This window comes from Atta cephalotes (genome assembly GCF_000143395.1).
Source record: "Atta cephalotes unplaced genomic scaffold scaffold00079, whole genome shotgun sequence".
Classification (NCBI taxonomy): Eukaryota; Metazoa; Arthropoda; class Insecta; order Hymenoptera; family Formicidae; genus Atta; species Atta cephalotes.
Genome location: NW_012130143.1, coordinates 121,260 through 138,381, shown reverse-complemented (window position 1 = coordinate 138,381; position 17,122 = coordinate 121,260). Strand labels below are relative to the sequence as shown.

The following is a 17,122-nucleotide window of genomic DNA, read 5'->3' as shown; positions in this document are numbered from 1 at the left end:
ACTCTTCATTCTGCATAAAATCATCAATTACTCTCTATGTCTTGCCTAAAAAATCGTGCGTTTTGTCGCGTTTTGTTGCTTCTCATCGCCTTTTCTTCTTCGTCATGCGGTCTTTAGATCGCGGAAACATGGGCGTAATGCTTAAGATTTATATCACATCCTTTGTATGTGCGGCAGTGTTCCTTATGTATTGATCGGCCATAACGCCATCGAATCTCTGTCGCAGGCTCAAATTCAGTTCAGTTCGTTGCTCGATTCAAAAGAGCGTCATTCATCTTCTGGTTCAGCTCCAAGCGGCAATTGCTTTACGCGGGTCAAAGAGAACTTCCGTAAGGTAAGGACGGTTCATCGACATTTATTCTTTTGCATTTATAATTTGTCATGATAATCTCTAATTTTTCGTAATTCCATTACTGATAATTTGAACGATTCTTTTTCATTAATATCCGTATAAATAGATTCTGTCAATTCAGTTCTACAGAACCGTTCAAAATTGAATTAACAAATATTCTTTTTTTAACGTGCCACGTGTCCAAACAATTTTTTCTCTCTCAATTTCTCATTCGACTCTCGAGATCCAGCACAGAGTCCGGCAACGAAATTATACAATTAATTTTTTTACTGAAGAAGCATATCTTCCAAAGTTTCTTTTTCCATTGAAAAATTCTAGCAAATTAGAACAATGGATTCGATGTACCTGGCATCCCGAAATAATGACTAAATGTTATGTTGACAGAGCCGTCTCCCGCCTTTGTTTTCACTCCTTCCACCAGCCGCAAAGACAGCAATACCATCGCCTCTCGGGATGGGGCTGGATTATCTGCTATTGTCAGTGCATCGCCCTGGTAGTGGTAAGATGCGTGGTCTCGGCCCTCTTGGGCGGCGGTGGTGGCGGCCGTCTCTTGCCGGCGATTGCATTAACAATGTTCATGCTGCGGTTTTCATCTGCGAACCTCACCGTCTGTCTGGCCGGGCTGGACGCATACTCGACTGGTCCATGGGGATCCGTCGCGTATACGTTCTCATACAGATTATCCGCGCCGTAGTGTTCCTGTACCCAATTAGACACATTAGTCTCTCTGTAATCGGCCACGGCAGGAGGTGGATCTCGAAAACCGAGCACCTCGTGCGGTGTCGTCGTTGAATCTAACTTGCACTTCTGAGCAACTTGCCACTTCTTTCTCATCACTCTCTGAAGATCTTTGAGGAAATCGCCCGGTGGCGCCTGATCAGACGCTGCCAGCTTCTTCGGTGACGTAAGCCTGGTGCTGTCGGATCTTCTAGGCGGCGTTGGCTTCCGTTGTGGCAATGCGGGACTGCCGGGTTCCTGTTGGGGTGGCAGATTGAATGAGATCTTCTTACCGGTTCCAGTCTTCGATTTGGGTGATGTCGGTGGTTCTTGGATAGTCACTCGTCGTTGCGGTTGCGGACTGGAGGCAGCCTTTAATTCGGCCAGATAAGGCGGTGCTGCATAATGACCAGTTCCTTGTTTCATAGCACTACGTCGGACGGTGTCCATGTTGGGATTCGGCCTAATCGGCTGGATCGTGTTATGATGACCGGTCTGGTATATCGATTCAACCTTGGAATTTTGCCGGCCGAGACTCTGGGAATTGGTAAGTGGCGGTTGAGCACCATAAGCCGGCGGCGGTACGAAGGGTGGTGGCGATGTGAAATTAGGCGAGTTTGGGGTATAGGTCGGCGTACTTGCCGTCGATCCTGGATAGGAACTGTGCGGAGAGGATACGGAATTGGCGGTGTTATTCGCATGAACATTCGGGGACGCATTTGAATTGTAATTCTGGACTGAGTTATTTAACGCGATACTATTATTTGTGTACATTTGATTGGTTTGTGACCTGGAGTTAGGATTATGCGTGGGTGTGCTCTCGGGAGTGACAGAGTTCGTGGGGGTGGACTGTTTGGGTCTAGCGCGACGTATCGTTCCAGTTTCGCCGACGAGCGGACTGGGCGGTGGCGGTAAAGACGCGAGACTCAACGAGGAGCCCGTGAGCTCTGGCGTGTTGCAAACCGGAAGTTCACCGGGCGCTGGCGGCGGTGGCAGGGAGTCCAGCGAGAGATTCGATCGGAACATTTCGGGAGGTGGTGGCGGAAGCGGTTCGCTATCGGACTCAACTTCTTCTGCAACTCTCGACGGGGATGGTGGCGGTGGCAGCGAGGTAATCGAATCCATCTGTAGGATACAAATTTATTCGTTATGTATCGAACAAATATTAAATCGTTCATATTAAGATCCTTAGTAATATCAATTACCATGCACGTTTGTATCGGACTCGTCGGCGTTTTCGATTCCTGACTTTCCGATCTGCTGTATCCCATAGGACTCGCTCTCTCTCTCACCGGCGTGCCAGGAGGTACTGGGCTGACCGGTGTCGCGTTTCCAGATCTATGATGTCTCTTCAATGTTCCGGACCCATCAGAGTCAGTGCCACTTCGTCGACGACTGTGCCTTCTAGTCAGCGTACCGGATCCCGAACTTGTCGGACTTGGACAGGAGTCTGGCTCGTCTCGAACAGTTTCGCCGACCTCCTTCAATTGCCTCGTAATTGATGTGAGAGGCAACTTTGGATTCATAGACGGCTTCCGCTTTATCGTACCAGTTGGAAATTCACCGCATTCGAAGGCCACCTAACAATTAATATGCAAAAATTAAATAATTGTATCCAGTTAAATAATTTTGATTATAACAGCATTAGTAGTACGTAATAACAATATTTTTGAATGAATTTATTATTAATACGAATATCAAATTGCGTTTAATTGTATTTACCTCACAGCTACTCGGTGCCCCATCAGATAAACATCCACTGGAGCTAGAGCTACTTGCTCTGCTCAGCCTGCCGTCGTTGTTATAGCTCTGCCGTTGTTCTGAATTATAACTCTGTCTTTGACCGTCGTATTGCCTCGTCGTAGCAACTGTCGTTTCATTGCTGTGCCTTACGTTCTCCGCAAACTGTCTGGCGTTGTCATTTGTCGTATTATACTGGGTCTGATTTGGCGGTACAGCAATAGAACTGACCGAGCACGATCTGGCATGTGCCAGTAAGTCCAAATCCTCCTGCGCCAGCTCGTCCACGAGCGCCCGATAATTTTCCATTAGCTGCCTGCCATACTTCGCCACGCGGATGCCAACCATCCATCGCTCCAAAGATGCATTATCTTCCGCGCAGAGGAATTTAATGTACTTGGTGGATTTGGGCTGTTGCAATCGTGGATGCTTTACGGCAAAGCAAAAATCGGTAGGCGCTTTGTATTTCTTTCGCCAACCAACGCCATAATAAACCTGGTTAACAATTAAATTAGCGAATCCTTTATAAAAATCGATTCACATGATATTGATGGATGCGGATTTTAATAAATAATAAGAAAAAGATCATATAATCTCATAAGATAAAAAAGATGTAATAGATGCGCGATATTTGCGATTTAAAAATTATCTAAAATAAGAATAAAGTATATTTGAGATCAGTATTATGTAATGTATCGCTGATACGAAAGAGTATATAAAAATATGAACCTGATTAACATCAAAGGTTGCCAGACAGACGAGATCTCGAGCGGTGCGCGCCTTTTCCTTCGGCCAGTAATAAAGACCGGAGGCTCGTAAAATAAAGTGATACCTCTTCCAACCCTTCTTGCTGTCCGATTTCAAGTACAGCGGACCCTCGACCTGGAAGCAAATGGTAATCGATGCAGAGGAGAAGTGGAATATATGTCAACGAACTCGCTGCCGTCGTTCGGTTCGGTTGCCAAGACGCAATGAGATCGTAAACACGTCTCGCTTACCTCGGGTACGCCGACGTTGCTACTTGAGAAGAATTCCTCTAATAGAATATTTCTCGAGTGGTCGTCGTACTCGCCACCACCGCGATCTGTGGGACCGAGAAGGAATCGTTCGGGTGTAAGAAATAGCTGTGTTTTATCCGGTCTCTCGACAAAAAGTAACTTGTTTTTAGAATCCCTGGTCCACAGTAGAAGATTTTCTACCAATAATTCATGGTCCTCGTAAACCCTCTCTGAAAGTTTCATTAATATCTCATTACACACAATATCTTATTGTTAGACTGCAAGTCGATAGTACAATAAAATCATTTCCTGAAGCTTACAATGTATCCCTTTCAGAAAAAGTTCTAATGTAAAGGAAGAGAGTAAATATTATTCTCACTATTATAGATATAATAACTGAATGTCATTTAAAAATGTATAATATAGTTTGTATATAATTTTCGTCTTTCGTCTTTAATTTTATGTTGATAATTTTATAATATATTATATATAGAATATATCTATTATTTCTTCTTAATAGTATCTTTTACATAAATATAAAAAAAGCATTTTAAACACTAGGAAATATCGATTAAAAATGAGGATGTCAGCATTAAAAATTAATGTCGCATGTAAATATTGTCTGTTGGAGAAGAAATGTTGCGTCATTAGTCTAGCAATTAGCGGTCGGCAAATAGAAGATAATAGACTCACCCATGAAGAGATCGGGCAAGTGCTCGACCACGGCCCACTTCGGATCCATTGGAACATGGTTTTTGTCTGCGAGCAACCTACACACATGCGCGACGCTCATCCCTTCGTCGACCAAGAGGCTTTTACCGCTGCCGTCCAGCGTAAACGCTTTGATGAAGAGCTTCTGTACGCTCGCCTCGCGCATCTTCTCCAGCGCCAGGCGGATTTTCTCTGCCTTCGCTTTACTCGCTGTATCTGAAGAGATAATTACAAACAAAATTACTCAAGAGATGCACAGACTGGTATAAATATAAATACAAATAAAAATAGAATAAGTAATACTAAGTGAAAATCGGCTGGAAATGCTCAACATTTAGAGCAAATAAATGAAGAAAGCTATATTCGGTCAAAGCGAGTTTTGATACTGAATAATATTTTTGTATGAATATTTACAATCTTCAGTTCGAATAAACTGCGCGCCAATTATTTATTAGCCTTGAAACAGTCCTAAACTGAAGCTAGAGTATGTAATATCATAAGTTAAAAATAGAATACTTGTCGTTCAAATAGTTTAATCAAATAAAATGTGCATAATGTGAAATAAATGAAAGTTTAAGAAATCGAAATTTAGTATTTAAATTGATCTCAACTAAAACGATAACTCAATCAACATTCTAAAGTTATCGATCGCAAAATAAATTAAAGACTCACCGACAAACTGGTGCGATTGCTGCTGAGGAGCTGTGTGCATGGCGGTCTGAGGTGGCTTGTGACCGGAACCACTACTACTCGCCGAACTTTCGCTGGACAACATGGACACTGTATCTGAGAACGCACTGTCATTATCAGGACTATCAGTGCGCATACCTATAACAGGATCAAACATGAACATGTATAAAAATAAAATATTTTTAAACTTTATGTCTTACAAATGATATAATTTATAAAATTATAAATGATGTAATAATTCATAATATAAAATAGATTGCTACATATAATTTAATCAATAAATCATTAAAATTGTCACAATATGATTAACATGTAGTTAGAAAATTTTTTTGGTATTCAAGCACGAACCTCCTTCATTTTTGATATCAGTGTTGTCGCCTGGGTTGATCCTTGCGCTGGTGGGTCGTCCTGGTCTTTGTGAATCTGATGCGGGAGTAGCGGCGATGTCTCCGTCGCAACGTCGCTCCAAGGCGCACAATTCACCGAGGATCGCATCCAGGTCGACATCCTGGGAATCTATAAAAAAAATTCGCATTGCATATTTTACATTTAAAAAAAGATTAAAGATACATTGCCATTCTATATAAATACAGTAAAGAATAGTACATAAAATTTTCACAGATTTTTAACATTGAATTCTTAAATAAAAAAACTATATATTTACAAATTAAAAATTTATACTTATTATTATTTTGAAATATTGTAACATCGAAACTCTTTAGTCTTCGTTTGTATATATATATATATATATATTTTTTCAATATACTCTGAGATTGTATCATTAAATTTGTATTTAGAAATATAGATTGAACACAACTACAGAATACAACGTTAAGATATTTTATTTTCTATTATTCGGCATCATCTTAAATCTGCATTATCTCTTTACGATTAATCAAAGCTTCCACGATTTCTCAGGAAATGATGAACGTAAATTCGAATGCACTTTGTCTATCGTTATACGCGTTTATGTCGTGCACACGTATCGCTATCAGTATGTGATAGCATGCATACACAGAGCTCGTCGCAGCAATTAGCGAAATTAGCAGTCTGACAATTCAACCGAGTATCTCGTACGCGAATATGCTGGTACAGCATTACGTACATATGGGTATGATATCGCCAGAATTCTACCAAGCTTTTCTCACTCATGTGTGTGATAACATTTTATCATTTGAAATCTACAGAAAATATATTTTTATTTTTAGAACTGCTAATTAGCATCGATTAATTCGTAGTGGAAATAATTATCGATAAATTGAAAATAAATATACTTATTACATCAACAGTATAATTTTAATTGAAAATAATACTGTTAATTCAATAACAATATTAATGAAATAAATACATCACGTTCTTATTTTAATCAAACTTAGTTTATTTCATTAATACTGTTATTGTAATTCTACAAGGTTATTTTCCATTAAAATAATATTGATATAACATCAGTGTGCACGAAGGAAATAATTAGACTCAGTCAATTTAAATGTAAGAAAATTATGTAAACATCAAAATGTAATCATAAAATACTCGAAAATAAATAAGGAAGAATAATACAATCGAAAGAATTATTTTCAACTAAAACCGAAGCGCATATAGTCGTACTTCGCGGAATGTTTCATAATCGCTGAATGTGAGTAGCAATATTAATTTGTACAATTCACGGTAGGCGTGACACTTTGTTGCAAAAGAGCGAGCGAGGACACTAAAAACACCTCTCTTTTGCTTCGCTGATACCGCAAGTGAGTGTCAGATCGTTACGAAAAAGTACGGCGCGACGTGATTAATTGATAACGTGCGAATTAGTGTCAAGATTACTTTCATAATCAACGTAAAGTGGTGGTATGGTGAGGCTGACAGTTTCTCAGGCTCATCATCAAGAAAATTATAAGCATATCACAGAATTTCCTTGTAATTTTATAAAACATTTATCAGCCGAGGTCGAAGAAAATTTATGTAATAGATCGTAAAAATAAAATGTTTAAAAATCATTATGATAAGGAACACATTATTATTGCAACTTCGATGACCTTAGATAACAACATGATAATATAAAATAAAATAATATTATGTTGTAATAAATCAACTTATATTATATTTAATATCTCGAGATAAGAAGTTGTACTACTTCAATGTTTCAATTTGATTTCTTGCTTTTCTTATTTAATCATTCAGTCCTGATATAAAAACATCAACAAATAATGGCAGTAATGCTTGTTGCTCTTTAATCATACATTCTATTGCGTCTTAATGAAAACAGACGATTATATATATTCCATTTAGTATGCAACTTTTCACAACACGACTCCTTGACCGCCGCAGTCCTCGGTGAATGACGTGCACCCCGTGGAATGTGAACGATATCGCCGCGTGAATCGTCACGAGCGACGCAACGTTACCGCGAAATCGCCGACGTCGACGTTGCGAATGCGAAAGAGAAGCCGAGGAATCGCGCGAATGTTTATCATGCAGATTTGTGCGCTCGTCGTCCGCCTCGAATTTCTCACGCGTTGCTTGGTGGGGTCTGCGTTGTCCGCGATGAAGAAGTTCCCTTCGAGGGAACTTCGAATTAATAACGGAATGTAATTCCAGCTGATTTGCGTTGCATAAACGCAAGTTTGTCATGAATATAGAAGAAGTTTCTTACCTCAAAATGACGTATGGATTTAAATTAATATCAATTTAATCCGTTTTGATTTGCATCTTCGTTAAATACACGCAAACGATGTATGTAGCTGTCACACTTAAAGTTATATCAGATAATCTTTCTATAGTATCTTTTTGCATTCGTGACGCATATATTTATTAAGACGGTGAAGTTGCAATCGCGTTGTATTGTAACACCAAGCTGTAAACGTGTCGGCTTGGGAGAATTAATAAGATTGCAGATGATATGTATACGTGGGGAATTCGCATCGCGGTGCAGCGTTCCTCAAAACAAGTTACGAGGCGCGGTGAATGAAAATGAAACCGGTGTATGTATGTGTGTGTGTGTGTGTGTGTGTGTGTGTAATGCACTTTCCACAGGCACGACAACGCAAGTTGCACCCGGTGACTACCGTTACGGCAAAATTACGCGTACACTGCATGACTTTGTCGTGGTGCGCAGACACCTCGATGTGGATAAACCTAACCGGTCATTCGCATTCGGAGGACGACATGGATGGGAACATGTGAGTCACGGCTTTCTCGAGTGCTCTTTAACTATCTTTCATCGAGCGTCTCATCGATCGTTCTCGATGGGAAAAAAAAGAAAAGCATATAAAACCCGGAAGAAAAATTTTTATCTGGCATTTAACAATTTAAAAAAAATAGATTTTAAAAGAAGAAAATGCTGAAGTGCAAAAAAGTATGCATTTTTCTTTAATAATGGAGCCAACTTTCCGTTAAGAAGTGACTAATTTGAATTGATAATAAAGGAATTATGCAAATTTTTTATAAGTAATCTGCTGGAGTGTAAAGAGCGCGAAATTGTGTTTTAACTCTAGAGGTAAAGTTCGTCTTGAGGAAAATTTAAGTCTTGGCTTAATTGCCAAGATTCACCATCTAAGGCGAACCGTCCTAGATAATCGCAGAATACATTCTCAACTTGTGACGCTGCATTCGTGTATAAAATATCGTGTATAGAAAGTATAGATAGTAATAATTCCGATTTCTTTCTCAATTATACATCCATCATCAAGCATTTTCATTATTTTCTCTCTTTTTGCTTTTCTTATCTTATTAAATAAAAATTGAATGAAAATATGCAAATTATACAGATTGAGAAAGTTAAATGAAAAAAATTTCAAACTGTATAATGTTTCTTCCATAAGCAAATTTTTGTTCTTTTAAAGAGCATTGAACTTAGTTCATGGACTTTGTCATGCTACTTAAAATGCTCCGTAATCGTTTTCATGGCGATAAGATGTAACTCTTGTCGTTTTTTTAAGTTTGTTTACACGGAAATATTTGTAGTAGCAGTTTGCACAAAGAGAATATACATTCGGAGACGTGTATCGATCTCCTTTTCTACGATATAATACGAGGGTAAAGAAAAATGGGAACTAAAGGATTGGGGAAAGGCACAATGCCAGCTTTTACGGCAAGTCTCATAGCCATTATCAGAAGGGGTCGTCGGAAAAAGATAAATGCTGGGTAAACACGGGAATGGTCATATCTGTCAGATTTACCTTATACTAATACATATTCCGTGCAGAAAGACGAATAAATAATACGTAATAAAAGAGAATTATATAGTTATTAATAATCTATCATCTGTATGAGTTTAATGTAATTCTAAAAAGTCTTTGCAAAAAAATTTATGGAAGACAGAATAAATTAATATTTCAAAGTTATAAAAACTAACTAAGTTAACTATTAATCCCGAGAGCTTTCATACAAACTGCACCTTTTAGACTGCACCTTCATTATATAAGCCTGCGAAAAAAGAGATTAAATGCTTACAATTATGAAAAATGTATTTTTAATTTAAAATGGCCTAGATTTTAATTTAATCACGAAGAGATTATATATCACTACGGAAAAAGTAATAAAAGTAATGAAAGTTTTAGCTGGGTTCTATTATTAAGAATTAAAGGATTATATGGTGATTCTAAGCGTTACGTTCCAACATTGCATTGTCGAGATGTTCGTTTTAAAAAAATGAATAATTTCATTAAAAAAATTTAAAATTCATGTAAAATTTATATTCAAACATTTCGATTATGTGTAAATGTCAACAGTTATAAAGATAAATATAAACGGAAGTAAAGTAAAATAATAATCGTTTTGATTAAATCTATCTTCTGTAACAAGAATTGTTCTAAAAAGCAGCTTTCCACTGACTTTCTAAGTCGAAATAAATTGTACCACATAGAATGCGTAAGTGTCTCGACTCGCCGCTAATTTACGAATTCTCGTCACACGGGCGCTAAATTGCTGTAAATTTAGTCGAGCACATTGTCATGGCACGTTGTCAGAAAGCTTTCCTTCGATCTGCATCAATTCTTACTGCTTATACAGGATCATAATAAATTTTTACCGTGTTAATATTCAAGCTAATATTCAATTACCCTTTATATAAATGAAACTGATAATGCGGGCACATAAATTGTTCAAATTTAATTCAATTTAGTTTAACTCTTATCATTATAATTAAGACAACTGATGTAGAGTCTTATCGACATTGCAGCTAATGCGACAAAAGAATCGTTATATATAATTTTACTAATTATATCATTACTAAAATTATCATTAAATTCTTTGCTTATTTCGATATTCGATATGCGATAATATATCGCATTTTTGGTAAGAATTCCAAGAATCTGTTACAAGTCAATTATTATTAATATTTTTTTCATTTGTTTCAAGATTTTATTATTGCTGTAATTTCGAAGAAAAAATTTTATCTGTACCTTTGACTGTGAGGTAGCCCAATATGCTCTCGTTGCTACCAAAATGCCCGAGCATCTTCCACCCTGCCAAACGAGGCGTTGATTCTCTCGAGTACAATCTCGTTTTCCTTCCGATCGCCAATTAGCATCGTACTCCAATGAGTCTCTCATCAGAGTGAAAGAGCATCGTCACCCAATCATCGCCACGAGCGATCACAACGTCCGTGTTTTGCATAATCACTTTTCCATTTAACTGAGAAACCGAGATACCAAATTATCACAATCGGAGACAATTTGAGATCGACGCAAATTTTTGTAACTACATTGAAATATCTATTATTTTTTTAATGTCGATTATTCAAGAACGATTATAAAAGACGTCATTTTTAATCATTTTCCCACTATGCGAGTAATTCTTGAATAAAATACCAAGCATTGAAAGTGAATAAGTTACATCGCGACGAGAAAGTCAGGTGGACGCGGATTTTCAGAGGATAAATATATTCGCGCCATAATTAATTGAAACTTAATCAATATTAAGTTTTGCTGCTTTATCTATATTGAAATTATGATTACAAACAATTTTTAATCAAAATTAATTAACCCTCTGACATACAATTTTCATCTCACCGAGTAAAAATTAAAAAAAATCTCGTACAAAATACAAGTAGTTCTCATATCATTGACTATATTTATTTTTGCGAGAAAAGTCCAGAATAAAATAATTTATGTAATTTATATCTGTGATAAGTAAATTACGCGACGTAATTACAGGAAAAATGCAAAGCGCACGATAGTTTCGACCCCCCCCCCCCCCGAAGGTGGGGTTAATCCCGAGTCTCCGATCGAGCAGATCCACAATAATACACTATCGTCGAAGGGATACGAGCCACACAGTGAATACGATGTGCACGTCGCGTGCGACGGCACTAGACTAAAGGCCTTAAGGTGAATATACTTGCCTCTCGCTGCGAGTTTTCCACGCGGACGCTCGTCGCGCCTGCGTGTGGATGCCTCGTGTTTCTTTGTGTGGCGTGCGTGTTTTACGCACGTTAAAAAGGGTGGAGAGTGCACCGGTTGACTTACGCAAACTTCTATTGACTATAAATAAAGCCTCCCTTTGAAATGGCGTTTTGTCGTTGAAAATGTTTTCGTCGATTTAATCGAGGACGTGCTAGGTTACGATTTTTAATCTTCTCGAATACATGCAACGATAATCGCCTTTTATATTGGTTATTTCATATGATAAAAAATTGTCGATATATCAAGTATGAGAACCTCTGCGAAAACTTCATGGAATTCGAGATATCTCTTTGATAGCAGAGATCCTGCAGATAGTACGGGATGACTCATCAGGAACAGAGTGCTTAAATATCTTTACTAAATTTATAAAAATGTGTGAATAATTTAATAAATGTTTTTTAAATACTTCCAATATATAATAAAACTTCATCCTCCTTAAAAATATTTAACGTTATCCTGCTTCATTAGTTTCATTATTATTTGCGGGCGAATTTTGCCATCAGTGCAACGACCACCAACGCTTACTCGCTTTAATTAAACACTTGCACTTTAAGTATCGCATTTATGTCGCGCGGTAGGTGCGTACGTGCACGATTATGCGTGCGAAAGGGTTGAACGCGCCATTGACTTACGCAAGCTTTTATGAACGCCGTAAATAACGCGATGTATTCCTTGAGGTAATAACATGATCTTATATAATAATATTACAACGTTACACAATGCACACACGTAAAATTAATACATCAAATAATTCTTCTCAAAATATAGGTATTCTTGAAACATAACGGTATGTGTAATAATTGTATTGCACAGATTGGATCATAGTAATGGCCGAGCTTTGATTACAACACATTGTTTGAGCACAAATCGAGTATTGAGCCTGACGCGATATCACAGTACATGGACCAGAGAGTTCGTATTGATTAAAGTCTAGGCGCCGGAGTGACGATTTGATAAATGGTAAAGACGCGACATCGCGGCGAGAATGCATCAAGGCGTTCACTCCACCGATTCGCTCGTGTCGTTGAGATGAGGGAGACCATATCTGTCAGGACCAAGGAAACTAATGACTTAATGTCTATATAGTTATCAACACAAATATAATCGCGTTAGTATTGTATTCTGCAAGGGAAATTAAATACGAAAGATACTGAATATCTATCTTACAATACTTCAGTTATTCGTTTAATAGTCCATTTTGTCGTTTTTATTATATTATCGTATTATCTGTCTAGCTTTGTTAAAACTACATCGTAATTTCGAGCCCCGCTCGCAAGTTCCAGGCTGTGATATAATAATAGGTGCATTCAATACTACAATCGCTGAGTGACTAAGTAGCAGTCGAATGTAATTGATTTTTGCCTTTAGATCCAACCAATCACATTAAATTACTACTTAGCTCTTCAAGCTTTGTGTCCACGATGCTAGAAATCGTTGCGAAACCTCGGACAAAAAGAGATAACAAATCACATTTGAACAATTCGATTACATGATCAATGCGATTGGTCAATTCTTTCTTTCTCTATTTGAGATCTTAGATTTCTAGTATCGTAGATATCACAAAGCTTTAATGAGCGGTTGAAATATCGAAGGGTTCCAATAGAGTTCAGCAGAGAAGGCAACTATTGTAAAATTTTTAAAAATAGATAATTAGCTTTGCCATTTGAATTCCCATTGGATCTAAATGTATAAATCATGTTAAAGAATTTTACAACAGTTGCTTTCTCTATTGAACGCAACTATTGTCGCTTTGTATAATTTTTACAAATATGCTTCATTTCAATTCTTCTGGACAATCTCAGTTTCGCTCTTTTAGCATTCATTTTAAGCGTCCGAAAATTCTAATTTGCACAAAACAACAGCTGCCGGGTGCAATCGGGTGATCTAACGTCGCAATTAATCGAGCAGAACGAACGTTTCGCAGCAATCGACTTGGCTTTTTATTTCCGCGAACGAATTTCGCGCGGATGAACTTTTTGTACTTTCCCCGATCGCGATCGCGAATGAGGAAGGAAGGAAGGTTCGTTCACCCTGTCGATTATGTGAATACGCAAACGCGCTCGATAACGCAGTAACCTAGATTAATCGAGCTGCATAAATCAACCGAGTCGACACAGCGCAGCGCGCCGCTTCTTCGGCTGCAAATATTTTCGCGCTATTTTCGCAAACGCCTCTCTAGCTCCGATAAGCTTGTAAATGCCAGCTTAATATACTATATAAATCATACTTGACTCTTTTGACCCGCCTGTGATGTAATATGATCGGTAGGTTCCATTCGACGTATTAATTATAAATTAATCTTTATGTTGTGTACTTTTCCGAGATAAAATTGTACGTTCCATTTATAATTCTTTGGACTATGCATTTGTACATTTTTAAACATACACATTAAAGTGTTAAAATAATACTTCAATGGATTTAAGCAAGAAAACCTTTGATAAAAAAGAAACAAAGCACTTCGTTTCTTCGCAAAAGAAACGTCAAATATTAGATCATTTATTCGATGAATTATTTATAATTTAAGTTAGGTAACGGCATTTTGTTTCAGTACTTTTTAATTAAATGCGTGATATCCTGTTTTCCAATAAACACATTCGGCATCTCGTGGAAAATGCATATACGTATATTTCAGCTCTTTCGAACTGTAGATTATTAATTAAAATGTATTCTGCCGAACGTAATAATTAATAAACGTTCGCACTCCTGAGAATATTTCCATAAAATTCAATAAATATTCTCGACTGAAAATTTCTCATAATTTTATATTTAAATTTATATTAGCAAGCAAGAAATTGTTGTAGTTTCTCAACGATTAGAAAAAAACCTTACATTTAAATGTACTAAGGTGCAGTAACTTTTTGTAATAGTGATTTTACATTTGTTGAATATGTTGTGTGCAGTAACTTTTTGCTTGTAATCAATTGCACTGTAGCTACTGCAACCATTGCGCAACTTACTTTCATAGCATGCTTTCATCTCATTGCGATCTTTGCGATAACGCATTGGGAGAGATATCTCTGCTTTTAGAAATTTTAAATTATTAATTCCAAACTTTCAAACAAAGTTTCATTCTCTCATAAAAATTTAATTGCAACCAGTTTCAAAAGACTTTTGCAATCGCAAAGCTGCAAAGAAAAAAAAAGTACGCGAGTCCTTCATCATTTAATCACTTTGCAACACATTCGAAATTTATCAAAATCAGATACTTTCGAGCGCCTCCTTCTTTGCAATTAAACAGGCGTAATTACTAAATTAATTATCCGGCGCATCAGACACGAATTAATCGATCGCCTCGATAGGGCTTGATCGAGTTTTCTGGACTGCGAAGAAAAAGTAGAATCGATTTAACACTTGCACATATACGTTAGGAATTGCGGTAAGTGCGAGTGTTAATGAAAGTGCAGGAGGGTAATCCTTGCGTATATCTTTTATTGGCAAAGAGTTCGATCGACGTGATGCGACGCTACGTTCGCAGTTGCCTCGCATTTAACCCGATTCCGATGGTAGCTGGAAACCGGTCGTCGCGTCGTCCGAACAAGATGACGGATAAAAGCGATTAACTACGCGCGCACTGCACCGGTTCGTTTTCCGCTCAGGCTGTTTTCCACGCGGCGTGAAATCGGAAAAGTGCCGGACGTCGATGCACGCACTCGCCTATGGCTAATACATATTTACGCACTTGGTAAACCTCGCACTTTCTACAAGATAGCGCGCGAGTAACCGCTATTCGCAGCGAATTATTCCCCCGATGTCCAGTAGAAAACACAATGGAAAGATTCGTGGAAAGATTCCGCAAGGAAACTACCGTAGGAAATTTTGTACCTTGCAATTTACAGTCTACATGCATTGATTTCGCTGAAACGAATTGCGAAAAGACTAGGTAATATTTAATATGTATTAATTAATGTAACGATGCGTGCATGTGATATTTTAAAAATTAATTTCAATATTCTAATGAATTTTTCGCAACTAAACTGGTAGACTTTGTATTTTTTTTTTTTTTTTGTAAAACGCCTGAGGTGAGATTCCCGTTTACTCCTAATTGGCAGTTGATACGTTGCACGAAACGGACGACACTCGCAATGGACCTCGCGTGTCGTAATTACCGCAGCAATTTACTCGACCTCATGCCGATGGGCAGATTGATTTCCGCCAATGTCGATGATGGTTCAATAGCGTTTTGCTAGAAATGTTTGTGACTCTATAAAAGCAATCCCATTTGTCCCGTGGATTCCACATTATCTATTTATCTGTATTAGCCTTTAATGCAACTTTATTGCACATTGCATAAACAAAATAAAATTATAAAAATATATACATTGCATTTCCATTTGCAAATCTGACATGACTGATCACAAAACACTTCATGCAGTTTTATGAGTCTTTTTTTAAGTTCAATTTCATTCCAAGTTTGATTTTTGTTTTTATTTTGTCACTTAAAATTAGCAGAACGAATATCAGAAAACGACAATATTTCTGTGTTTGAAAGAGGAACAAAAATTTCTGCGATACAAAGAGGAATAAAAAAAATGAAAGATATAAAAAAACAAGATTGGTAAAAATCATATTTAAACATATTTTAAAGCATGTTTAATGTCTATGTTCTTAATAAATTTTAAATACGTATTTTATAATATTGTTTAAAGCATGTTTCAAGCATTAACAACAAGCTTTAAAAAGAAATGCGATGTTTTTATTCTTAAAAAAAACATTAGTCTTCGCCAACCCTGAAAAAAAATAATAAAAGGAAAGATAAAGAGAGGGAACTCAAGGTCGAACTACGATCGCGTGTCCAAACGAGCTTTGTTTAATTAACTAATGAACCTCGCCCTTCATGACGTGCCTTGGCTTCGATTCGACAGATGCACCCTTCGTTGCGTGTCAAGTTTTGTCGGAACACACATGGATGCGCCGAAATCGTCAGTTAAACATGAAAGAATTATGGTAATGGAACCATTTGCATCTTTAACCCATAGTTGCTTACAATATTATTAAAAAAAATATTAATAGGTGTCAAAAATCCTTTAATCAAAAACTTATCTCACTTAACTTATTAATTAATTTCTTAGAGTTTATTAATTAATTTCCATTAATTTATTTAATATTATGGATTAAAGACTGTCAAATTTTAATTTTTTTATTATTTATAATAACGAAAAATTAAAAATCTTAAAACGCAAACTTAAGATTAAGTATATCGATACATACGGAAAGATAAAATAACACTGAAAATGTCAATAATTGCTATAAAATGAATGATTTAATTTCAATAAGAATATCACGAATTCTCAAATTATTATACAAATTGTTACCAGAGTGTATCGAATCACTAATAAGAGGAGAAACAGAATAAACATAAATATATATATATATAACATAACATAACATATATATATATAACATAATATATATATATATATATATATATATATATATATATATATATATACTATGTATACTACTACTAACTCGTCGTCTCTACGCGTCGTCGTCCGTCCGGTCCGGGACCGGGCCGG

The 17,122-nt window shown here is 37.0% G+C and overlaps 1 protein-coding gene across 1 annotated transcript in view; it reads right to left on the bottom strand.

Moving 5' to 3' along the window:
• Positions 1 to 829: 829 nt before the first annotated feature.
• LOC105624443 (ras-associated and pleckstrin homology domains-containing protein 1) overlaps positions 830 to 17,122 on the bottom strand; it is a 57,584-nt gene continuing 41,291 nt past the window's right edge. The window contains exons 3-10 of the mRNA XM_012205805.1: positions 5,557 to 5,724; positions 5,191 to 5,346; positions 4,501 to 4,734; positions 3,808 to 4,037; positions 3,539 to 3,691; positions 2,792 to 3,304; positions 2,275 to 2,649; positions 830 to 2,194 (exon numbers count right to left, since the gene is read on the bottom strand). Coding sequence (XP_012061195.1) covers positions 830 to 2,194; positions 2,275 to 2,649; positions 2,792 to 3,304; positions 3,539 to 3,691; positions 3,808 to 4,037; positions 4,501 to 4,734; positions 5,191 to 5,346; positions 5,557 to 5,724 — 3,194 coding nt within the window. The remainder of the gene's footprint in view (positions 2,195 to 2,274; positions 2,650 to 2,791; positions 3,305 to 3,538; positions 3,692 to 3,807; positions 4,038 to 4,500; positions 4,735 to 5,190; positions 5,347 to 5,556; positions 5,725 to 17,122) is intronic.